Raw genomic sequence first — 26,004 nt, 5'->3', positions numbered from 1 at the left:
CCACCCCCGAAGCCACCCCCATACCACCTGGATCTGGCCCCCACTCGTACCTGGGCCAGTGTGCCCTCTCGGATTGTGGCCGTGGGGTCCGGCGTTGAGGCTGCCAGCTCCTCCCACAATGGGGTCCAGATGTTTCCTGGGGAGATGCTGGGGAAGGGATCAGGGAAGTCGGCTGCCAACACTGCCTCTCAGGCTTACTCCCAGTCTTCCCAGTCCCCCCAGGAGGCTCTCAGCCCACTTGGAGCAGCTCACCAGTTGACTCGGACGCCATATTGACTCTCATCCAGGGCCAAGGCTTTGGTCATGGCTGTTACTGCCCCCTGCAGGAGACAGATGGGCAGAAAGTTCAGTCCAGGGAAGATGAGGCTCCTCCCATCCCCTCCTCCCAACTAGGGGTCATCCAGCAGGGGCATCAGAATGGGGAAGCCCTGCCCTCCCTGCAGGCTTCATTGGGAGGCACCAGGCTCTGTTTCTTGGGAGACACCTGGCTCATAACAACATGTCACCGGTTGAGGCCCCTGGGGCCCCAGGGAGGGAGTGAAGGAAGGGGTGGGGTACCTTGGTGGCCACATAGGGAACAGCCTGGGACTGGCCAATCGCCCCGACCAGGCTGGAGATGTTGATGACATTCCCCCGGCTCTTCCGCAGGTGCGGGAGGGCGAGCTGGGGAGACAGGAGGCGGAGTAAGCAAACCAAGGCCCTGGATCTCCTCCAGCCCCACGGAAACCCAGCCTGATGTCTGGGACAAGGGCCATCTCCCTGATATGTTCAATAGTTGATCTGTAGCATCCAGAACTCCAGAGCGCACATTCTCTGGTTTGCCCCAGTGTCTCTGGGTCTCAGCACTTAAGGGAGAACTCTGTGGTCAGAAGGTGATGTGAGAGGCCTTCATGAAATGCACCCCATATTCTTTTTTTTGCTGAGGAAGCTTGGCCCTGAGCTAACATCCATGCCCATCTTCCTCTATTTTGTATATGGGATGTCACCAAAGCATGGCTTGAAGAGCAGTGCGTAGGTCCACGCCCGGGATCCGAACCTCCAAACCCTGGGCCGCCAAGGCAGAGCGCGTGAACTTAACCACTACGCCACTGGGCTGGCCCCAAAGTGCAACCCGTATTCTGCCAACTTCTCTCCTGTGACTCCCTGGAGGTCTCTAAACTAACTCTCTCTCCCTCTCCTGCTCTCTCTCCCTCCATCTCTCAGTTCTTTTGCGGCACATGACCTTGAATAAACTCAAATTTTATCCTCCCCCTCGCTTCCCTTGGGCAGCTGAGCTGGCCAGGCAAGGCCTGTTCTTGCCGCTAAAGAATTCTGAGCACAAGCCTGCTCCCCTAAGGGGTTCTCAGAGTGGGAATGTAAATTAGCTCCCTCTCTGGTTCACGAAACCAGCTCTTTCCAAACTTCTGCACTCCCTCAGAAACAGCCTCCACCCCGTTCTCAGTGCTGTATCTTCAACACACCTGGAGTGCTCCTGTAACTGAGTAAGAAGTTAAAAAGTCTTCCCTGGGCTAGAAGAGAGCCAAAACTTTGAGATAAGCTTTGCTAACTGCAGCTGTGCATACTCAGAATAATCAACTCGTGTGTAAAACTAACCAGGTCTTTCTGTCCCTTCTTAGTACATGAGTGAGCTGTCTTGCCCAGGCAATCAAGGTCCAGACGTCAAGATTCAGCCTCACAAGGCCAAACGCAGGCTGGTGGGAAGGTGCCAGCACGGCCACATGCTCCCCCTCCCTTACCTAAACCTCCAGCACACGCTCTCCCTCACAACCTTTAAAACCCCTTGCCTCCCATCTTTTGGGGAGACGGGATGAAGTTGAGGGCTCACTCTCATCTCCCAGCTGATGTCACCCAAAATAAAAATGCTTTCCTTGCCATAAGCCTGGTGTTCTAGTTTTATTTGGTCCCTCTTGTGTGGTGGGTAAAGAACCTGGGTATGTATCCAGTAACACTTTGGCGAGCCAGCCAGGAGGCTCTTTGCCCACGGCTCTGCGGCCCCTGGGCCGACTCGAATTTCCTGGGAAGCTATCCGGCAGCTGCCTAGGTGGCCCCCAGCACCTTCCATCTGACCAGGCCCCACTGACTGTAGGCAAATTTCTTATAGCAAGGAAACAGGTTCTAGATTTGTTTGTTTGTTTGTTTTTGCTTCTGGTGAGTCGATGGACTCAATCTGAGACAGGGTAAGTCACCTCGAGGATGCTCATGAACTCTCTTCCCCTCCATCTAGGGTTCCTTCCGTTCACGGAGGGACCATCCGGGCATGCATTCGGAGTGGGAACAGTTGTAGGACTTTCTACCCTAAATCCAGGAACCGGTTCACTGGTGTTTTTCTGTGTCTGGATCTGTGTGTCTGTCCATCTCCGTGTATTGGAATGGGAAACATGCTGTCTGTCCCCAAGCGGAGCCATGGGGGCTGATTCTGAGTAGATGGTCTAATTATAGTTATAAGCCAATGTCTAAAAGGGATGATTTTCATTTGTAACACCACATGGCCACAATATTCTTTAGGCTCTGGGGAAAAAAAATGGCCAAACAACGGATTCTTAAGTTGGAAAAATTTTCAGAGAGCTCTCATCATAAACAGCTGTTTTATTGGTACCTATAAAAAGACCAAATTAAAAGGAAAATACAATGACTAGTCTTAAGACGAGTCTTAAGAACTTAACCGAACTTTGGGTCTCAGCTTCTTCTCATGGTCTTACAGATGCTGATGAAAACATTAAGCTAACAAAAAAAAAATAAAATAAAAGGAAGATGAGGAAAAATAAAGGAACTCTTTTCAACAAGGTGGAAATTTTTGAAGTTTTTCAATAATAATAATAATAATGTAAATAAGGCAAATATTAAAAGTGGAAAAGCAAAGAGGAATCAAAAAGGAAAGAGTCATAGGATGGAAATCTTTAGCTAGTTATTAAAAAGAAAAGTGGGATAAATGGAATGGACATGAATGAGGTTAAAACAAAGGTTTTAATAAAACACTGCCTAAGGTTAGATGGGCCAAAAGGACCCTCTACTGGCCCCTCAACATTAAAGGACCTCAGAAAAACCTATTCTATTCACCCCAGTTGGAAATAATTTAAAAAGCCAGAAGGCAGAAATCACAATGAGAAACCTGATCAACAATTGTTTGGGGCAACAGTTAGACCACTAAGGTTGATAAAATTATAAAGATTAAAATGTATTGAGCTGGGCCGGCCCCGTGGCTTGGCGGTTGAGTGCGCGCGCTCCGCTACTGGCGGCCCGGGTTCGGATCCCGGGTGCGCACCGACGCACCGCTTCTCCGGCCATGCTGGGGCCTCGTCCCGCATACAGCAGGTAGAAGGATGTGCGGCTATGACATACAACTATCTACTGGGGCTTTGGGGGAAAAATAAATAAATAAAAAATTTAAAATGTATTGAGCTAATATTATATGCAGAGGTTATGTCAACTTTGCCTGATTGTTTTTTCAGAAATGAATGTTATGTCTGGCTGGGAATGCTTCCCCTACACAGTACTGTAATAGTGAAACTTGTTTTTTGTGTGTGTGTATGAGGAAGATCAGCCCTGAGCTAACATCCATGCCAATCCTCCTCTTTTTGTTGGGGAAAACTGGCCCTGGGCTAACATCTGTGCCTATCTTCCTCCACTTTATATGGGACGCCACCACTGCACAGCTTGACAAGCAGTGCATCGGTGCGCGCCCGGCATCCGAAACCAGGGCTGCCAGCAGCGGAGCGGGCGCACTTAACCACTAAGCCACCGGGCCGGCCCCGGTGAAACTTGTTAATGGAATCCTAATATAAGTTGTAATTAGAGGTATAAAAGTTGATAAAATTAAGATAAAATTTTGTAAAAATTGGTATATTTAAATGGACTTCATGTAAAATGATTACATCTCTTTTGCCTGATTGTATTATAGATTATGTTATGGGGATTAACATTATATCTCACTGGGAACGTTTCCCTGCCTAATATTGTAAGACATATAAATCCACCCTTCAGGTAACGTTAATTAAACATGCTAACAGAGATATCACTTTAAAACGGCCAAAATGGGGCAGTTTCAGTTTACCCAGACTGGTGTATTTACATATGCAGTTGGAAAAAAGCCAGCTACAAAGTTAAACAACCAATGGGAAGCCTATTTTAATCTTCTGAGGCTTCTAAATGAAATCAGGAAGACTGTACTGCCTCTTTAAAAGAAAATAATTAAATAATTAAACATGCCAGCAGCCAAAGCCAATTCTGCTCTCCTCTCTCCTCTCTCCTCTCTCCTCTCTGGCTGAGCTTCCCCCCTTCAACTCTCCCGAAATTCCTGACCTAAAATTAAGCAAGTGAAAATAAGCAAACTTTTGAAATAATTTGGAATTATAATGGTCATTCTGGGGAACCTCTCTTCCAGCCAAGGCCACCTTAAGGGGACAACCTTAAAAGAGAGGATTCAGGGGCCAGCCCTGAATGGCGTTAAGTTCATGCACTCTGATTCGGTGGCTGGGGGTTCGCAGGTTCAGATCTCAGGCGTGGACTGGCACACCGCTTGTCAAACCATGCTGTGGTGGTGTCCCATATAAGGTAGAGGAAGATGGGCATGAATGTTAGCCCAGGGCCAGTCTTCCTCAGCAAAAAGAGGAGGATTGGCAACAGATGTTAGCTCAGGGCTGATCTTCCTCACACACACACACAAAAAGAGGATTCAAAACCTCTCATGATGGGATGCAATCTTTAATTAATATACGGAAACTTCTAAAAGGCAAAGTTATTTAACATGATCTAAAAGGATATTTGGTAACTGAAAGCTTATTTAAGTTTGTTGGTTTGATTGAAATAGGCATGTCCTCAGAGTTGTCAGTACTTGGATATGATGCAGATGCACAGCCTGGGTTTACTAGTCAAATAAACTCACATTATCCCTGTTACAAATTCATCAGCGAAATAATAGCTTCAAATGATAGCTAATTTTGTCTAATGTCTCATGAAGTTTCCCTGGGTATTCTAAACATAATTGTTGGAAAAAAATAATTTAGATGGGTAAAAATGGGTAAGACAGAGATCCCTCTGAGAACAGGAACAAGACAACGGTGCCCACTCTCACCGCTCATATTCAACATAGTACTGGAAGTTCTGGCCAGAGCAATTAGGCAAGAAAAACGAATAAAAGGAATCCAAATAGGCAATGAAGAAGTGAAATTCTCACTGTTTGCAGATGACATGATTTTATATATAGAAAACCCTAAAGAATCCATCAGAAAACTATTAGAAATAATCAACAACTACAGCAAAGTTGCAGGGTACAAAATCAACTTACAAAAATCAGTTACATTTCTATACTCCAACAACAAACTAACAGAAAGAGAACTCAAGAATACAATCTCATTTACAATGACAACAAAAAGAATAAAATATCTAGGAATAAATTTAACCAAGGAGGTGAAAGACCTATACAATGAAAACTATAAGACATTATTGAAAGAAATCGATGATGACATAAAGAAATGGAAAGATATCCCACGCACATGGATTGGAAGGATAAACATATTTAAACTGTCCATACTACCTAAAGCAATCTACAGATTCAATGCAATCCCAATCAGAATCCCAATGACATACCTCACAGAAATAGAACAAAGAATCCTAAAATTCATATGGGGCAACAAAAGACCCCAAATAGCTAAACCAATCCTGAGAAAAAAGAACAAAGTTAGAGGCATCACAATCCCTGACTTCAAAATATACTAAAAAGCTATAATAATCAAAACAGCATGGTACTGGTACAAAAACAGACACACAGATCTATGGAACAGAACTGAAAGCCCAGAAATAAAACCATACATATATGGACAGCTAATCTTCAACAAAGGAGCTAAGAACATAGAATGGAGAAGGAAAGTTTCTTCAATAAATGGTGCTGGGAAAACTGGACAGCCACATGCAAAAGAATAAAAGTAGACCATTATCTTACACCATACACAAAAATAAACTCAAAATGGATCAAAGACTTGAAGGTAAGACCTGAAACTATAAAACTCCTAGAAGAAAATATAGGCAGTACACTCTTTGACGTCAGTCTTAATGGGATCTTTTTGCATCCCATGTCCACTTGGACAAGGGAAACAAAAGAAAAAATAAACAAGTGGGACTTCATCATACTGAAGAGCTTCTGCAAGATAAATGAAACCAGGATCAAAATGAAAAGACAATCCACCAGCTGGGATAAAATATTTGCAAATCATATATCCAACAAGGGGTTACTCTCCATAATATATAAACAATGCATACAACTGAACAACAAAAAAACAAATAACCTGATCAAAAAATGGGTAGAAGATATGAACAGACATTTTTCGAAGGAAGATATACAGAAGGCCAATAGGCATATGAAAAGATGTTCAACATCACTAATCATCAGGGAAATGCAAATCAAAACTACACTAAGATATCACCTTACACCCGTTAGAATGGCTATAATCATCAAGACAAAAAATAACAAATGTTGGAGAGGATGTGGAAAAAAGGGAACCCTCATTCACTGCTGGTGGGAATGCAAACTGGTACAGTCTCTATGGAAAACAGTATGGAGATTCATCAAAAAATTACACATAGAAATACCTTATGATCCAGCTATCCCACTTTTGGGTATTTATCCAAAGAACTTGAAATCAACAATCCAAAGAGGCTTATGCACCCATATGTTCATTGCAGCATTATTCACTATAGCCAAGAAGTGGAAGCAACCCAAGTGTCCATCGACAGATGATTGGATAAAGAAGATGTGGTATATATATACAATGGAATAGTACTCAGCCATAAAAAAGATTGTCCCATTTGCAACAACATGGTTGGACCTTGAGGGTATTATGTTAAGTGAAATAAGCCAGACAGAGAAAGACAAGTACTGTATGACTTCACTCATATGTGGAATATAAACTAACACATGGACAGAGAGAACAGTTTGGTGGTTACCAGGGGGAAGGGGTTGGGGGGTGGGCACAAAGGGTGAAGGTGCACATTTATATGGTGACTGACAAATAATAATGTACAACTGGAACCTCACGTTATAAACTATTATGACATCAATAAAAAAACGGGTAAGAGGTTTTGGGTGCAATAATTATGTTTTATGATATATATGCTTGAAAAATAGCTTCCAAAAACTTTTTGGTAACTTGAAACTTTAGAATTTTGCTAAATTAAGTTAAATAATAAAATTTGTTGAGTATTATGTCATTTCCACATGAGATAAAATATTATAAATTGATTACTAAGCATAGATTAGTCTGCCTTTGGTTTCTTATCATCTCAAACAAACTGAAAGATGCTTGGGTTTATTGATAAACATGGTTTGTGCATGCTGAGAAAGTTTCTCTGAGAAAGCACATATTTCTAGAAAGGCTGTGTACAAGGAAAGTAAAATGTACGTTTTCAATAAAGAATAGATATTTTTGTTTGTTTTTTTTTAAGAGAGAGAAATTTGTCCTAAAGTACAAGGGAAGAAAAGAAAGGAAAGAACGCATAGGACAAATTCCAAATGTAAAAAGTAAGTGACAGAAGGTTTGTGGAAGTAAAACCCTGAGGAGTTTTGTGCATGATCAAGTTGGCTAAAGTAAGCTGGTGGAAAATTAGGATTTGGCTTTCTCTCTTATAAAGGTAATTTTCTTAAACTTTTGTTCTGCTGTTTATAGAGGTTAAAAAGGTGTTCCTTTGAGAACGTCTAGCTAAAAAACAGAAAAATCTATGTTTTGTTAAAATAATTTCCTATGTTCTAAAGGACTGAGGTCTGTCTATTAAGGTTTTGGTTTTTTTTTGTTTTTTGTTTTTTTTTGACTGTTTGAACTCTCTGTTTCCCTTTGACTGTTTCTATTGTCATCTTGATTAAATGGACAAGTAGGCATTGTTTCTTATTTGACTAAGTGTTTTAAAACCTTTTGATATTTTTGATGAACTTCTGCCAAAATTAAAGTCTTTCTTTTGACTTAAAAAGGAACTTTAAGAATGTTCAATCAGCCTTGAGACTTCTCAAAGAATTTGTTCTCTCTCTCTATAAAGAGGAAGATATTAAACTAATTAGATTTATTTAGTATGTTAAATTACATGGGAAATATTGTCAAATAAATAATAATAAGACTTTCTAGGTTATATTATGTGGGTAAATTTTATTAATATAAGTGTTTTTTAAAAAACATATAACATTCCAAGGGCCGGCCCTGTGGCTTGGTGGTTAAGTGCGCGCGCTGCGATGCTGGTGGCCCGGGTTCGGATCCCGGGTGTGCATCGAGGCACCACTTCTCCGTCCATCCTGAGGCCGAGTCCCACATACAGCAACTAGAAGGATGTGCAGCTATGACATACAACTATCTACTGGGGCTTTGGGGGGAAAAAATAAAATAAATAAAATCTTTAAAAAAAAAAAAAACATATAACATTCCAAAAGTTGTGGTCTGTCCTGGTTGTCAGTTATAATGCTAGCTATTATCTCAAAGTGCTGTATGTTACAGAAATAGCCAAGTGTCTTTATCAATTGCCGTTTTTGAATGTTTTGTCATTTGCAGAAGGTTGTTTTACTCTGATGTTTTTGCAAATATGTGTCATCTTCAGAAAAGCTCACAAAAAGGACTCTGGCACTCACTCTAGAACACAAGTTTCTGATAAACTTTCAGATCATAAAACTAAACTGGTTAAGAAATTACAAAATTCTAACTGAGAAACTAATGACTTTGTGAAACTACTAACAAGATTAAGATCAAGAATTGATTATACAGGACTAAATGAACTGATGAAGATGACTAATTTTTATGCCTTTGTTTGAAATATTGCTGACTTTTTAAAAATATTGTTTTGTTTTTTTCAGATTTAAGGAAAACTTTTTCTCTTCTCTCTCAAGCTAACTATGACATAGCAATTACACGTTTGTAAGCAGAATTGAAACATTTATCTTTTTCTCTATACCTGATCACTCCAGAATTTGGAAACTATTAGTGAATAAGTATTATTTTCATGGCAATCTGGTTGTTTGCATAAGTTCAATAAGAATCTGTTCTCCTTATACAGGGCACAATCGGAAAGACTGGTTATATTACCAAAGCTTTGACTGGAATGTCATATCTGACAAAGATTGGACTTTATGAAATAAAGCCATTTGGAAATATTGTCCTTGTACCTTGTTTACAGGGTTCCCAGAAACCTTTCCAGATGAGTAAGGAAGGTCACTCCTCTGGTAGGTGCAGAGAACCCCAGGATATTTTGGGGACCTCAAGAAGAAAAGAATTCACCCAAATCTGTAGGTATCACAGGCAGAGTCTGATGACAAGTCCTTGGCTTGGCTTTCCTGACCTTGAACGGCCTTTAAAGTTCAATCTGAGATTCCTTACAAAAAGTTCCAGCAAAGCAGATTATTTATTTATTTATTTATTTATTTATTTATTTATTTATTTATTTATTTATTTATTTATTTATTTATTTATTTTTTGTGAGGAAGATCGGCCCTGAGCTAACATCTGCCAATCCTCCTCTTTCTGCTGAGGGAGACTGGCCCTGGGCTAACATCCATGCCCATCTTCCTCCACTTTATATGGGACCCCGCCACAGCATGGCTTGCCAAGTGGTACGTTGGTGCACGCCCGGGGTTAGAAACCGGCGAACCCCGGGGCCGCCGCAGCAGAGCACGCGCACTTAACCGCTTGCGCCACCAGGCCGGCCCCGAGATATTTATTTATTGATTGATTGGTTGGTTGGTTGATTGATTGATTGAGGAAGATCAGTCCTGAGCTAACATCCGATGCCAATCCTTCTCTTTTCCCTGAGGAAGATTGGCCCTGGGCTAACACCCGTGCCCATCTTCCTCTACTTTATATGGGACTCCACCACAGCATAGCTTGACAAGCCATGCATCAATGTGCACCCGGGATCCAAATCTGTGAACCCTGGGCCACCAAAGCGGAGTGTACGCACTTAACCACTTCGCCACTGGGCCGGCCCCATAGCAGAGAAGATTTAAAAGAGTCTATATGATCAATTGCTATTCTTGCTGTACTTATGTAAATAATTGGGCCAAGTTTATTAAAACTAGACTTATTTTGCAAACTGGTTAGTCTTAATTTGGCTATCTTTGGTAAAAATGAGGGTGATTTTAGAGATAAAAATTACATTTCAACAGAAACTATAACACATATTTCTGGATGATGGATTCTGGTTCTGCTCATGGTCTTCGAGGTTTTTGTTTTCTATCTGTGAACTGGACTGGATCCTGAATTCCAGTTTCCTCAAATATCTGGTACAGATCTCCAAATTAACGTTTTCATTTTTTTTCCTGTCCTTTTCGTTTGGAATCATTGAGAACTAAAGCCACCCTTCTTCCTGAAGCCCTGCAAACTGGAGCTGGACAACTTGATATAAACCTAAGCGAGGGCACCATGAGAGCCCATGTTTGCACAATCTTGATGCTGTTGCTGTGTAAGCCACTCAAAAGGTTTACTGAATGCCTGATGACATCATTGGAGACATTTTAAACTGCAGGGGATGCTTCAACCCTGACATGTATTGACCGATCATCCCCTGAGCTCAGAAATTGGTTTATAATTTGCTCCAATCATTAACCTTGTTTTTCCTTTTGTTCCTCTAGAAATGCTTCTTATTAAATACCTGGTTACTCGCTTACACAATATAGGCCTAACTTTGGGAGACCCTTCCTATGTTCTAGAGATGATCCAAAAGACCTGGAGGGAACTTGAACTAAGGAACTAGGCACTGTCAGATGCTTCTCTGCACCGTCTTTGTCATAGAGACTGTGTCCTATTGAAATCCTGGACTTCGTCCCTGCTGGATGGGACCATACGAGAAACACCACAAGGAACGGGAACCATGCCATGTAAAAACATCACAACTGGGATCACTCAAACCTTGGCTGGCTTCATACTCTAGACACTGACTTCTCTGAATGCTTAAGCGAACCCCTGACAGACTGTAAGTTGCTGTTCAGAACACAGTCTCCTAAAGATAAGTAATAAGTAACTCTCAGGCTCTTACCTTACTCATTGGACTATTAGACAGCAGGCTACTTGGCTACATCAGATTTCACTTGAGGTTCTAGGCACTAACCTTGATTGGTTTACAGGCCTCTTCTCCTGGATTCCCCAAGGATTGAGGTCCATTATGGAGGGGATACTAAAATTTGGGCTATTTTGCTAATACATGTGGTCATCTATGTAATTATAAAATGTGAACTTAAGTGTTATTCCAAAGCCATCGATCAGAGCACTAACATATCAGTCATGCAAAGCATATCTCACTCTCCCCACCTGGCACCCAAAATTATTTTAAAATAAAGGTAAAACAGTTTCATTCCTCTGATCCTGATCTTCGCCCTTTTACAGCAGGAAGTAGCTAGAGCGGTCTTTTCCCCCATTCCCCAAGATTGAGGAATGAGCATAAGACAGTGGGGATTGTAACCAAGCATGAAGAGGTTAAAAAATCTTCCCTGGGCTAGAAGAGAGCAAAAACTTTGAGAAAAGCTTTGCTAACTGCAGCTATGCATATTCAGCATAATCAACTGTTGTTTAAAACTAACCAGGTCCTGGGGCTGGCCCAGTGGCACAAGCAGTTAAGTGTGCGTGCTCCACTTCGGCAGCCCAGGGTTCACAGGTTCACATCCCGGGTGTGCACTGACACATTCCTTGTCAAGCCATGCTGTGGCACCGTCCCATATAAAGTGGAGGAAGATGGGCATGGATGTTAGCTCAGGGCCAATCTTCCTCAGCATAAAAAGAGGAGGATTGGCATCGGATGTTAGCTCAGGGCTGATCTTCCTCAGAAAAAAAAAGAAAGAAAGAAAGAATTAAAAAAAAAAAAACTAACCAGGTCTTTCTGTCCCTCCTTAGTATATGAATGAGCTGTCTTTACCAGGAAATCAAGATCCAGACATCAAGATTCAGCCTCACAAGGCCAAACACAGGCTGGTAGGAAGGTGCCAGTATGGCAACATGCTCTCCCTCCCTTACCTAAAACCCCAGCACATGCTCTCCCTCCGCTACCTCAAACCCCAGCACATGCTCTCCCTTGCAACCTTTAAAACCCCTTGCCTCCCATCTTTCAGGGAGATGGGACAAATTTGAGGGCTCACTCTCATCTCCCAGCTGACGTCACCCAAAATGAAAACACTTTCCTTGCCATAAGCCTGGTGTTCTAGTTTTATTTGGCCCCTCTTATGTGGCGGGTAAAGAACCTGGGTATGTATCTGGTAACATTCCAACCTCAGGGCCTTTGCACCTGCTCCTCCCTCTGCCTGGAATGCTTTTCCAGAGATAGCCATGTGACTTACTCCTAGGGTGACCAACCATCCCGGTGTGCCTAGGACTGAAGGGCTTCTGGGCACATATGACTTTTCAGTCCACAGTTTCAGTGCTAAACTGGAATGATCCTGGGTAAACCTACCTCCCCAGCAACTTCAAATCCTGTGCAAATGTCACCTTCTCAGGGAGGCCTTCCCTGACCATCCTTTAAAATGGCAATCTGCTTACCCTTGGGTCCACATCCCACTTCCCGATTCCTTTTCTCTGTGGCACACACCCTTTTCTGACATGCCACATATTAGTAAAAGTAAGATACCCAAAGATTATCTTTGGAATAAATATATTTATTGAGTACCTACTCTGTGCCTGGTCCTGTTCTCAGTACTTTGCACAGATTAGCTTAGTTAATTCTCACAACTCCAGGAGGTAAAATCGATAGCCCCATTTTACAGGTGAGGAGACTGAGGAACAGAAGGGTGACTGACACTCAAGTCACTCAGAGGGTCACGTAACACCTGACAGAGCCCGGATTTGCAGCTGGGCAGTCTGAGACCAAAACCCATAGCCAAATAAGAATTTCTGACAACTCTGACTGTTAAGAACTTTAAGACAATTGGAGGGCCGGCCCCGTGGCTTAGCGGTTAAGTGCGCGCGCTCCGCTACTGGCGGCCCGGGTTCGGATCCCAGGCGCGCACCGACACACCACTTCTCCAGCCATGCTGAGGCCGCGTCCCACATACAGCAACTAGAAGGATGTGCAGCTGTGACATACAGCTATCTACTGGGGCTTTGGGGGAAAAAATAAATAAATAAATAAAATTATAAAAAAAAAAAATAAGACAGTTGGAGCCTGCCTGAGGTGAGCATGTGGACATTGTGGGTGGATTCTAACCTTCAGCCTCCTCCTCAGAGTCCGCCCCTCCCTCATCCTCACCTCCTCCCTCACTCTCACCAGCCTGGAAACAACTCTCCCTCCCACAGCCCGGGGGCTCACCCAGCCCCCACCCCAGGCCCTGCCCCTCCTCAATCCTTATCCCTCCCTGTCCAGCTATTTAACCCCCTCCCCACCCCCACCTTGCCAACAGGAGGTCCACAAGGGCTGAGACAATGGTTCATTCATTCACCACCCCCATCCCAGCACTGGCCCCACAGCTGGCACTCAATATTTGTCACACACTCCCTGCAGCCCCTTCCCAACCCTCCTGCGCATTCCTTGGCCAGCGTCCTCCCCGCTCCCAAGGTCACCTAGCACCTCTGTGTAGCTGCATCAAGGACTAGCTGGACTCTTACCGACCTGACTCTCCCTCTCCTCCCTCCCTCCCTCCCGTCAGACACCCGGATCTGGAGAGCCTGGTTCTTCTGGGTGTCCTGCAGCCTCGCTCTGGCCTGACTCCATTTCTCCTAAACGTTGGGGTCCTGGGGTCTGCTGCCCACTCCCTTAGCTCTTCCAGGGGCACCCCCACTTTGCTGGTTCCCCACCAGCATCTCTTAAATCGACCTGCCACCCTTGGGCATCTCCATCGCAATGTCTCAGTGCAAAACTCACCCCACTGTCTCCCCCCCAAAATCGGCCTCTCTCCCTGGTTCCCAGACTCAGACGTGGGGCCCACTCCCAGCCAGCATCTGAAGCGCGGAGACCTGGCAGTCTTCCGGAGACTCGCTCGGTTCCTCATCTGATCCCATCCATCACCAAGCCCCGGCCACTGTGCCTTCTAGGGAATCTCTTGAATCTATACAATTCTCTCCATCTCATTCATTCATTCAACAAACATTCATTGAGCACCCATTATGTGCCAGGTAGTGTGGTAAATGAGGAGAATACCACAGGAAACTAGACAGAGGCTTCTGCCCTCGTGAAGCCCATGTTCTGCGGGGCAGGCAGCAAGAAACAGATACATGAATGCATTATGGAATGTTCTAGAGTGTGATCAGGACTGTGAAGCAAGAAGCTGTGCAGGACGAGGGCAATGGGAGTGTTGGGCTGGGTGCAGTTTCAAACAGGAGACTCAGGGAGGGCTTTGGGGAGGTGACATCTGAATATTTTGAGTCCAGATGTGAGCTGTGGGGATGTCTTAGAGAAGACCGTGCCAGGCAGAGGGAACAGCAAGTGCAAAGGCCCTGAGGCAGGACCAAGCCTGCTGTGTTTGGCAGTGCCGAGGCCACTGTGGTGGGAGGTGAGGCCAGAGAAGGAACAGGGGCCAGAGCGTGTGAGGCCTTGAAGGCCACGTCTTCTCACTTGCACGCGTGTGACCGTCTCCTAATTCTGGTTTCCCACCCCACATTTTGCCCTCTGATCTGTTCCTCATACAAGAGCCAGAGTGATCTGTTAATATCAACGACCTGTTAGTATAAATGGGATCACATCACTTCCTTGCTCTTGAGATAAAGACCAGATACCTCAGCACAGTCCTCAAGGCCCCGTGTGATCTGCCCTCCCAGCTCCTTCCTGCACCACCCCTTGCGCTCACTCCACTCAGCCCCCCGAAAGCACCAAACTCTCTCTCACTGCCAGGCCTTTGCACAGGCTGTTCCCTCTGCCAGGAACACGTGCACCTCACATGTAGCCACATCAAGGACCCACTGGACTCATTGGTCTGACTCTCTCTACCCCCTCCCTCCCTGGGACACCCGATCTGGAGAGCCCCCTCCCCAAGTTAATGCTTCTCCTCTTTCACTTCCTCCAGGAAGCCCACCCTGATCCCCAGAACAAGCCAGTCTCCCTGTCACACATCTCCCAGAACCACACCTACCTCCTTTCTCGCACAAAACACACTCACCCATAAAAACTCATCTCTGTGCTTATTTGTTAGCACCTGGCTGCCCCACAAGATCCATTTCTTTGACTATGTAACTATCCCTAATTCCTACATTGTTTTCTCTAGTCTAGGGAATCACGAACTTTGGCTTGTGTCAGAATCCACTGGGGAGGCCAAAGATCCAGAGATTCTCATCCAGGAGGTCTGGGTTAGGGCCCCAGAATCGACATTTCAAGAGCTTCCAAGGGATGTTGGTGGTGGTGATGATGATGGTGATGAAGGTGATGGTGATGATGATGGTGATGAAGGTGATGGTGATGGTGGTGGTGATGATGATGGTGATGAAGGCGATGACGCTGGTGGTACCGATAATGATGGGGATGATGATGATGGTGATGGTAATGATGATGGTGTAGATGTTGATGGGACGATGGTGGTGATGAAGGTGATTATGATGGTGGTGATGATGATGGTGATGAAGGTGATGATGATGGTGATGGTGATGCTGATGCTGATCATAATGATGATGGTGGTGATGGTGGTGATGATGATGGTAATAATGACGGTGATGATGATGTTGATGGTGATGAAGGTAATGATGATGGTAATGGTGATGATGATGGTGATGATGATGATGGTGGTGATGGTGATGAAGGCAATGATGACGGTAATGGTGATGATGGTGATGGTGATGATGGTGGTGATGATGATGGTAATGATGGTGATGATGTTGATGGTGATGAAGGTGATGGTGATAGTAATGGTGATGATGATGGTAATGGTGATGATGATGGTGATGGTGATGATGGTGGTGATGGTGATGAAGGCAATGACGACAGTAATGGTGATGACGGTGATGGTGATGATGGTAATAATGATGGTGATGATGATGTTGATGGTGATGAAGGTAATGATGATGCTGATGGTGATGATGGTGGTGACGGCAATGATGATGATGATGGTGATGATGCTGATGATTATAATCATGGTAATGAAGTGATGATCGTGGTGATAATGGCAGCCACTTACTCATATTGACAGATTTCTTTGCAATAGGCACAGTTTTAGGTGCTGGGATAGAGGCATGAACAAGCAAACATCTTTGCCCTCTGGAAAACCAAATGCAGTGAGCGGACCTCACACTGGAGCCTGGTGTGAACAAACCTACTCTAATAAGACATTTGGGAACAACTGGGTGAGTTTAAATAGGGCTCGGGTATTAAATGGTAATAAGAAATTACTGTTAATTTTATTAGGAGATCTAATGTCAGTCTGCTTATGGAAAAAAAGTCTTAATTTTTAGGAGATGCTTACTAAAGTATTTGGAAATGAACTATCATGCTATCATAATATACTTTATTTTTTTTTATAATTTTATTTATTTATTTTTTCCCCCAAAGCCCCAGTAGATAGTTGTATGTCTTAGTTGTCCATCCTTCTAGTTGCTGTACCTGGGACATGGCCTCAGCATGGCTGGAGAAGCAGTGTGTCGGTGCATGCCCAGGATCCAAACCCGGGCCGCCAGCACGGGAGCGCACACTTAACCGCTAAGCCATGGGGCCAGCCCAATATACTTTATAATACATTGGCAAATATATATATATATTTATGTGTATATGTGCATATATATATATGACATAGCAAAATGTGAATAATTGTTAAATACAAATGATGGATATAGGGCCATTTATCACACTACTCTATTTTTTTAAATTATTAACATTAGGTTAAATTTATTTTTAAGTTAAAGCAATGTTTTGCACTCCCTTGCGGCTCGGGTGGGGGTAACTGTGAGGTGCCTGTTTCTCGCTGACCCCCAGGGGATGGCGCCCCACTTACTCCAGCAATAACTTGCCCATTGACGCCCTTCACCAGCTGCCTTGTGCGCCCACAACTACGCCCCACCTGAGGGCAGCGCCTCCTGGGATTGCCTCCCACACACTCTGCACCCCAATCCCCATCTAGGGTCTGCTCTTGGAGGAACCCCAACTAACACAGGTGTGCCCCTGGTACTGTGATGATGTTAAGAATTCCAATAATCTGAAGAAGGTCTCTAGATTAGCGAAGACCATGGTATCAATGTTACTCTTGCTGTGATCATGTAAGAGAATATTCCTGTTTTTAGGAAATACACTCCAAAGTGCTGAGGGGTAAATGGACATCACACCTGCAAATTACTCTCAAATAGAGAGAGAAAAATGAAGCGAATATGGTAAAATATTAACATTGGGCAGTCTGGGTGTGTGGGAACTCTCTGTGCAATTCTGGCATTATTTTGTAAGTCTGAAATTATGTCAAAATAAAAATAAATAACCATTCTAATCCATTGGCAGTATTTCTGAAGTTCTTGCTGATGAAATCATAGCATGTCTGGGTAGGGAATGGCAGGAGGCAGTTGATAGAACACGTTTAACAAAATGCTTATAATTGCTAAGCTGGAGTTGGAGATGGGGAGCCTCTTGTTCTTAAATACACCCAGCTAGTTTCTGCCCCAGGGCCTTTGCACACTCTTTTCTTGGTGAGTGATACACCCTGTGCCCTATTTCTCCACTTCTTTCCCTCCCACTCAGAGTTCAGCTCAAGTTCCAACTTTTCCCTTCTACTTCTCCCAAGCTTCACTTGCCCAACCTGTATCTCATAGACCTTGAACCGAGTGAGGTGAATTGGCCACAAAAAATCAGAACGGGGCGAGGTTCATGATAAACAATAATAACTTGCAAATAGTAAACTCTGTGCCAGGTCTGTTCTAAGGGCTTTGTGAGTATTTAATTTAAACTCATTCAACTCTTAGAACAACCCTGTGAACTAGGTACTATTATCAGCGCCATTTTTTAGATGAGAAAACTGAGTTGCAAAGAGATTGAATAACTTGCCCAGTGTTGCACGTAGGAAGCAGCAGAGAACTTAGGCAAGTGAGTCCCAGATCGAGACCATTATTCCCACGTGAGGCTTCGGGACTAGCCACACAAGTAACAGAGTCAGGTAGTCCAATAGGGAGGGGTGGGGACTGGGGCACAATGGAGACTGTCACCCTGCTCTGTGAGTCCAGCTTGCCAACTTTTCAAGAGAAACCAGAAATCTGGTTGTTTATGAGACATCTCTTTCTTCTTAAATGCTGGCTACTAAGGAGAGAGAGAAATATCCTTTATGGGCTGTGGTGTATGTGTGTCTTTTTGTATGAAGGTGCCAGTCTTAGAAGGCACCCAGAAATTGGGCACAGGAGTGAGTCTACTGGTCGAGCAAGGGATTACCCAATCGCCCCGGGACATTTTGCTTGGATCTCAGATGGGCCCTCAAAGACAGACAGTGGCCCCCTGGCCCACTCCTTGGACCCCTGTCTATACTCGCTCTTCTGAGCTCCTCCAGCCTCAAACTGATGTCTCCAGGCCTCGCCCCCTCCCCAGACCCAGGAATCCCATGTGGATGTGTACCGGGCATCTCCCACTCAACAGGTCCCCCACTCCACCTGCTCCTCCCTAGGCTTCCCCGCCGCAGAGGATGGCAAGTCTGCCTGCCAGTTGCTGGGGGTAGGAAAGGGGGAAACAAATTAACCAAAAAACCCCATTCCTTTCTTTCTCGAGTCCACCCCCTTATCTAGTCTCTTAAGGAAATCTTGACAATTCTACCTTCAAAACGGATCCAAAATCGGAACCACTGCTCCCCAAATCCACAGCCACCAGCCTGGTGGGATGTGACATCACCTCCCGCCTGGACCATCGCCTGGACCATCTGGCCACCTCCCCACTGGGCCCGCTGCATCAGCCCTCGCCCCCAGGCTGTTCCCCAGGCGGCTGCCAGAGGGCACCAGTTCCCACTTACAGCAGCTCACATCCAGCCCTCGGCTCCGAAGACTTAAGTGGGCTTCCGGCTCAATCAGGGTCACAGCAAAGTCTTCTCCGTGGTTTACAAGGCCTAGATAATCTAGGCCCCTTTGCACCCTTTCTGCCCTTGCCTCCAGCCCCCTCCCCCTCGCTCACGCTGCTTCAGTCACACTGCCCTCCTCGCTGCTCCTCCTACCCTCCCAGCAGTCCCAGCCACCCCAGGGCCTTTGCACTGGCTGTCCCTCCACTGGACTGCTCTTTCCCACACACCTCCTTGGGGTCTGACTCAAATGTCACCTCTCAGGGAAGCCTTCTGACCACGCTACCCTGTCTAAAAGCGCACACAAACATACTTTTTCAAAAAACTCTCATCTGGTAAAGATGCATACTGAATTATTTACAGGTGAAATATGATGTCTGGGATTTGCTTTAAAATACTCCAGCGAAAAGAAAGAAAGAAAAAAAGTGAGCAGTCTACAAGAGGCCAGAATGGTAGAACGTTGATCATTATCGGCACTGGGTGATGGGCGCATGGGGTTCAGTACGATTCCCTCTGCTTTCGGGTATGCTTGCAAAATTCCGTAATAAAGTTTCATAAAACAGCATTTACACCCACCCACCTTTCCTTCACTTTTTTGCACAGCACTTATCACTCCCTGATCGGACCATCAATATTTACCGGCTCATTGTCTGTCTGTCTGTTTCTCCCACTTGGAGGTCAGCTCCCCAAGGGCAGGAATGTTGTCTGTTGTGTCCCCGGCTGGGTGCCCAGTGCTTAGCACATTGCTGGCACTCAATCAATATATGCTGAGTGAATGAAGTGAATAAAAAGTGCTATGATGAAATAAACAAGCTGTTCTAGAGAATGAATATATCTGAGCAAGGGTGGTTGGGAAAGGCGTTTCTGAAGAGGTGACATTTGAACCAACATGATATGTAGCTGGCAGGTATGGGAAGATTCGGAGGAAGGGCAGAGAGGTGGAGGGAGATGCTCTTTGATCCTAAGAGCTATTCATTGGGTGGCAAAGCTGAAACTCCCTGTCTCAGTCCCTCCTCCTATTTTGTTTTCTTTTCTTTCCTTTTTTTTTTTTTTTTTTTTTGGTGAGGAAGATTAGCCCTGAGCTAACATCTGCTGCCAATCCTCCTCTTTTTGCTAAGGAAGATTGTCCCTGAGCTAACATCTGCCCATCTTCCTCTATTTTATATTTGGGACGCTGCCACAGCACGGCTTGATGAGCAGTGAATAGGCCCGTGCCCGGGATTCGAACCCATGAACCTGGGGCCTCTTAAGTGGAGCGTGTGAACTTAACCACTACAATACCAGGGTGGCTCCTCCCTCACGTTCTTAACATCCCCCACTACCACCACCACACCACTCTGGAAGGTCCTGGAAGGTTCCTAAGCAGGCTGGGCTATGGAGTTACTACAAAGTAGCTTTTGCTGGATGGAGGGATTTGCACTGTTTCTTTTCTGCAAAGAATGGAGTCCTTTTGGAATAAGACCAACCAAGGCACAGAAAACATTTTGCTCTCAGATAAAGTAGATCTGACAGTCTCCCTGCCAGGAGGCCGCCTGCGCTCACCTTGGTCAAGGTGTATGTGCCCAGCAGGTTCAGTTCCAGCAGCTGCCGGAAGCCCTGGGTGGAGGTCTCCTCGGGCGACTGCGGGGGCGGGTCTAAGGGCGTGGGAGAGAGAGCAGAGAGAATGAGAGAGCCAGGTGAACAGGGGGATGTGGGGGAGAAACCGGGGTGGGGGGAGGGGGACGCCGCGTGGCGGGGGGCAGACAAGAGGGTCAGGGATCTTGCAAGGACGGGAGGCTGCAGAGCGGTTAATAAAGAGACAGTCTCGGGGCCAGAAGTCCTGGGTTCACACCTCAGCCCCGCCGCTCCCCGGCTGTGTGGCCTTGGGCAAGTCACTCTGCCTCTCTGTGCCTGTTTGCTGGTCTACAGAAGGGGGATAACACTTTGTTCTTGGGCTTAGAAATTTCTTGGGTCAATATTTGTGCTGGACACTCAGTACCATAACGTGTTTGTTAAATAAATAGAAAGAATTTGAGGCGTGTGGGGAGTGGGGCACAGAAAAATCAACATTCAGAAGAAAAGCAGGAGCCGGCCCAGTGGCTTAGCAATTAAGTGCGCGCGCTCTGCTGGGGTGGCCCGGGGTTCGCAGGTTTGGATCCCGGGCGCGCACGGACGCACCGCTTGTCAAGCCATGCTGTGGCGGCGTCCCATATAAAGTAGAGGAGGATGGGCACGGATGTTAGCCCAGGGCCAGTCTTCCTCACACACACAAAACAAAAAGAAGAAAAGGAGCTGAGAAACTAGGAGAGTGGAAACAAGGGGAAAAGACAGGCACTGGGAAGAAGGGGGCCTGGATGCTCCAAAGGCCTTAGGAGAGGAGTAGGTGAGGGGACAGAGGTGGGAAACAAGACGACAGGCGGAGACTTGAGGAAATAGTGGATTATTCCTCCCCAGAGACCCAGGGCTGTGGCCTCGCTTCCTTCAGGGACCTGTGCAAACATCTTCAGAGAATCCACCCGCGATCCAGATCCTCTGTCCAAAGCAGACCCCCACCCCCTGTCACTCCCTAGGCCCTCAGTCGGTTTTGTTTTTCTTCATAGCCTGGATCACCACCAGACACGCTAGTACATGGTCATTCTCATTATTCGAGGCAGTTATGGTCTACAAAGTCGCCACGAACACTGAATTAGTGAATACTGACCATCGCCCCCCGGGGAAATACGCACATATACTATTATATGATACTACACAATAATACACACACGTTATGGACTGAACGTGTGTCCCCCCAAAATTCATATGTTGAAATCCTAACCCCCAGTGTGAAGGTATTAGGAGGTGGGGTCTGTGGGAGGTGACTAGGTCCTGAGGCAGGAGCCTCCTGAATGGGATTAGTGCCCTTAGAAGAGAGACCCCAAGAGCATTCTCGCCCTTTCCACCATGTGAGGACACCACGAGAAGTGGGTCCTCACCAGACACCGCATCAGCCGGCGCCTTGATCTTGGACTTCAGCCTCCAGAACTGTGAGAAATACACGTTTGTTGTTGAAGCCCCCAGTCTGTGGTGTTTCTGTTCCAGCAGAAAGAACAGACTAAGTCAACACGTATATGTTAAGATTATGATCTTAAACCCTACAAACAGCTCATACTGGTAGACTCTATTTTGTAAATAAGGTTCAGAAGTCGTCAGTGACTTGCCTGAGGCCACTCCCGCTCACAGGCGCCAGAGCTGGGATTCAAACTCCTCCAGCTAGCCCCAGGGCGCGAGCTCCCTGCACTGCACCGCCCCCTCACCTCCCGGCTCTGTCCTCTGGGCACCTCTCTGCTTGAGAGCTGAAACAAGAGGCCAGAGCGTCACCTCCTCCGACCTCAGCTGGGAACACACGCCACCACAGGCAACTTCAGTTTTGCTGGTCTGCTCACATCCGCGAATAGCGAGAAAGCTCGCTATTGCGAGTACTGATTCTATGATTACGAACAAATTTTTAGGTGAATTCCCAAATACAGAAAACTGGAATAATGCGATTAACTATACCTGTCTTCTCATGTCTATTTCCTTGCTCTAGAATGTGAAGCCCACGGGGGCTGGAATGTTTTGTCTATTTTGTCCATTGCTAAATCCCCAGTCCTTAAGACAGAACTTGGGACACAGAATGTGCTCAATAAATTTGTCGAGTGTATAAAGGACACAGAGAGAAAGGATGAACTAGTATGTGCCGTCTCTTTAATCCTCACAACAATATAAGGAGGAAAATGCAGCCCAGGACTATTGGTGGTGAGCACGACGCAGTCTATACAGAAACTGATATATAATAATGTACACCTGAGGGGCCTGGCCCGTGGCGTAGTGGCTAGGTGCGCACTCCGCTGCTGGTGGCCCAGGTTCCGATCCCAGGCGCACACCGACGCACCACTTGTCAAGCCATGCTGTGGCGGCATTCCATAGAAAGTGGAGGAAGATGGGCACAGATATTAGCCCAGGGCCAGTCTTCCTCAGCAAAAAGAGGAGGATTGGCATGGATGTTAGCTCAGGGCTGATCTTCCTCACACGCACACAAAAATAAAATAATGTACACCTGAAATTTACACAATGTTATAAACCAATATGACCTCAATAAAATAATTTTTTTTTAAAAACTTGGTCTTTATTATTTTTAAATTTTATTTTATTTTATTTTATTTATTTTTCCCCCAAAGCCCCAGTAGATAGTTGTATGTCATAGGTGCACATCCTTCTAGTTGCTGTATGTGGGACGCAGCCTCAGCATGGCCGGAGAAGCGGTGTGTCGGTGCGTGCCCGGGATCCGAACTGGGGCCGCCAGCAGCAGAGTGCGTGCACTTAACCGCTAAGCCACGGGGCCACCCCAATAAAATAATTTTTTAAAACATGCAGCCCAGAGAGGGTGAGCCACTTGCTCAAAGTTGCCCAGCCAACAAAGCAGGCTTCTTTCTACCACGGCCTTGCTGTGTGACCGCCACGCAATCAGTTCACCTCTCTGAGCCTCAGTTCACCACCATGAGACATTCTTATGAAGGGCCGTCATCAAGCTGATGGCAATTTCCCCTGGGAGCCACCACACCAAGCCCTATAAACCATGCACCGTGAGGACATCTTCACAGCCATCGGCAAAGAGAAGGGCCATGGCCTCGCTTCACAGATAAGCAAAGTGAGGCTACAAGATGGAAGCTGTTTGCCCGAGATTGTACGATAATTATGCAGCTGATGAATAAATGAAAAGCAACACGGAAAGTACATATATATTGAGGGATATGAGGAAGCCATTTGGTTTAAAACTAATTCGGCCTGACTTTGTTTTTCCAGAATGGTCTGGTGTGCCCTGTCGAACATGCATTGTGCATCTGCTTTAAACGTTTACAACGTCCCAAGCAAAGACCGCTGCCTTTAAAGATAGGGATGTAGGCCTCCTCCCACATCAGCATTTCTTTAAAGATAAGTATTTCCTTCCAGAAACTAAGGTCACCGGGACCTGCCATGCTAGCAAAACATCTCGTGACTGTAGTAAAAGAGATATTCCTGTCATACGTGGCGTCTGTTCCTTGTTCCAAGTCAGTATATAACTACACTGTACACCCCGATGCTTCGGAGGGCTTCCTTCCTTGGGGAAGGTGTCCTCCCAGGCTATGTGGTCCTCAGATTAGCTCATGTAATCAACTCACCCCAATCTTGATTTATAGATTGATTATTGATTATTTGTGTTGACAATGCTGAGTAGTTTCCCTTATTCGGTATCCACAACAACCCTATATGATGATCATCATCATTCCCATTTTAAAGATGCAGAAACTGAGGCACAGTGAGGTGAGGGCACAGGTCTGGGGGCACACAGCAGGGAAGGGACAGAGCCGGGATTTAAGCCCAGGCACGGAGGATTCCATAGCGGTCCTGTCCTGTCTAAGGGGACAGAGGGGGAGGGGGCAGAGACAGGGAAACTGAGGCAAGGGAGGAAGGCGGGGGAAGCCAGGAGGCGTGTGGACCTCAGTGGGAAGGGCCCTCAGGCCTCACAACTCACGGTAGCCGGCGTTGTTGACCACACAATCCAAGCGGCCAAAACGGCGGATGGTCTCAGAGATGAGGGTCTGAGGAGAAAGACGGGTCGTGAGGGAGCAGTGTTGGCCCCGGGCCTTGGGGAGCCCGGGCGCCCAAAAGCAAGGCGTGGAGGTGGACGCTGGAGTCACAGTTGAGGGAACAGGAGCTGAAGGAAGTGAGGGACCCTCCCCACAAATCACCAGGCCTGGCAGGAGAAGAGAAGACAGGGAGCGGGGGGGTGGGGGGGGGGCGGTGGCAGATACTAGATCGACACTGATTGAAGGGAAGGGACAGAAACCCTGAGATGGGCGAGGGAAAACTCTTACAGGAGAGCCGCTGTGACAGATTTTTTTGTTCTAATGCTCACGACAGAGTGGCAAGAGTCTTGAAGAAGTAGGAGATAAAGGAGAACTTTCCCAGGAGACACAGGACCTGGCCAGCAGAATCAAGGAGAGCCTTGAAACAATACTGAGCTGGTCCCAGTACAATTTAGCCAGAAGAGGGAAAGGTAGAGGGAACAGCATGTGCAAAAGCCTAGAAGAGAAACGAGAGAGAGAGAGAGAGAGAGAGAGAGAGAGAGAGAGAAACTGCTGGAGATCCGGAGTAGGGACCGAAAAATACTCACCCTTATGTCTTCCTCCTGAGTCACGTCACAGAGGAGAAAGACAGTTCCAGGAAGCTCCCGCTCCAGGGCCCGGCCCCCAGACTCTGCAGAGAGAGAGAAGGGCTGGGGGTCCGGACTCCCAGATCGGAAGGAGGGGGCTGGGGGCCCGGACTCCCGGGTCTGGGGGAGGAGGGGCTGGGGGTGAGGGACCAACACTCACCATCTTTGTCGCAGATAATCACTTGGGCCCCGCTTTGCACTGAGAACAGAACAGGTTACCCCAGCACAGACCTTGGCGAAGCCTCTGCTGCCCTCTTGTGGCCACCTGGAGTGGGGACTATCTCCCTCCCTGCTCCCTCTGACCCCAAAGTCTCGTGATGATCCCCTAGGTCAAAGGGCAGAGGCCTTGACACATATTCTTCTTGGCTGCTCCAGGTGCCTGCTGCGGCTCCCGAGCCCCCACCCCTGGGATCCAGAGCAAATTCTAAACCTGCAAGAGCCATTCCCCCAACCACCGCTTTTGTAGCTATAACTGAAACTCAGAAAGGAAGGAACAGCGTTTGGGTGACACGCCAAGACCTCAGGCCCTAGGCTACCCCTGCCAATCCCTTCGCTGGCATTACAATTGGCTTTTATACGATAAGAATCTTGACTCCGGTACTGAAGACCCTTCTTCCCACATCCATTAGCCCACGGGGTCCCTCCTCTCCCAGACTCCAATATTTCGAGCAGCCAGGCCCCTCTCACCGAACGATCGCACGATCCCGGCTCCGATGCCGCGCCCGCCCCCGGTTACAACGACCACCTTCCCGGCATAGCGCGTTCCCGCGGCCATTCTGCCTCAGTCCGTGTCTCCCACTGTCACTCACTCTGCCCCTCTTTCCACCTCCCAAGTCCCGGGAGGCCGAACCATAAATAGAGGCTGGATCCTGGAAGCCCGGCCCTGGGGGGCGTTGCCAGAAAGACCAGAAGCCTGGAAGTTTGGCCCCAGCCCCTC

At 46.4% G+C, this 26,004-nt stretch overlaps 1 protein-coding gene across 2 annotated transcripts in view; it reads right to left on the bottom strand.

Moving 5' to 3' along the window:
• HSD17B14 (hydroxysteroid 17-beta dehydrogenase 14) overlaps window positions 1-25,928 on the bottom strand; it is a 27,272-nt gene extending 1,344 nt beyond the window's left edge. Inside the window, exons 1-8 of one of the 2 annotated variants that reach the window (XM_004440419.3) lie at window positions 25,755-25,928; window positions 25,228-25,266; window positions 25,029-25,111; window positions 24,387-24,453; window positions 20,420-20,511; window positions 559-663; window positions 253-320; window positions 51-147 (exon numbers count right to left, since the gene is read on the bottom strand). In XM_004440419.3, coding sequence (XP_004440476.1) covers window positions 51-147; window positions 253-320; window positions 559-663; window positions 20,420-20,511; window positions 24,387-24,453; window positions 25,029-25,111; window positions 25,228-25,266; window positions 25,755-25,842 — 639 coding nt within the window. In that variant the 5' untranslated portion in view covers window positions 25,843-25,928. The remainder of the gene's footprint in view (window positions 1-50; window positions 148-252; window positions 321-558; window positions 664-20,419; window positions 20,512-24,386; window positions 24,454-25,028; window positions 25,112-25,227; window positions 25,267-25,754) is intronic. The other variant, XM_087421410.1, reaches the window with a different exon arrangement.
• Between the last annotated feature and the right edge of the window lie 76 nt (window positions 25,929-26,004).

This window comes from Ceratotherium simum, chromosome 33 (genome assembly GCF_057802395.1).
Source record: "Ceratotherium simum simum isolate JZ-2026a chromosome 33, ASM5780239v1, whole genome shotgun sequence".
NCBI classification, from domain to species: domain Eukaryota; kingdom Metazoa; phylum Chordata; class Mammalia; order Perissodactyla; family Rhinocerotidae; genus Ceratotherium; species Ceratotherium simum.
The sequence above is the reverse complement of the archived record's forward strand: the minus strand, read 5'-3'. Positions and strand labels throughout refer to the sequence as shown.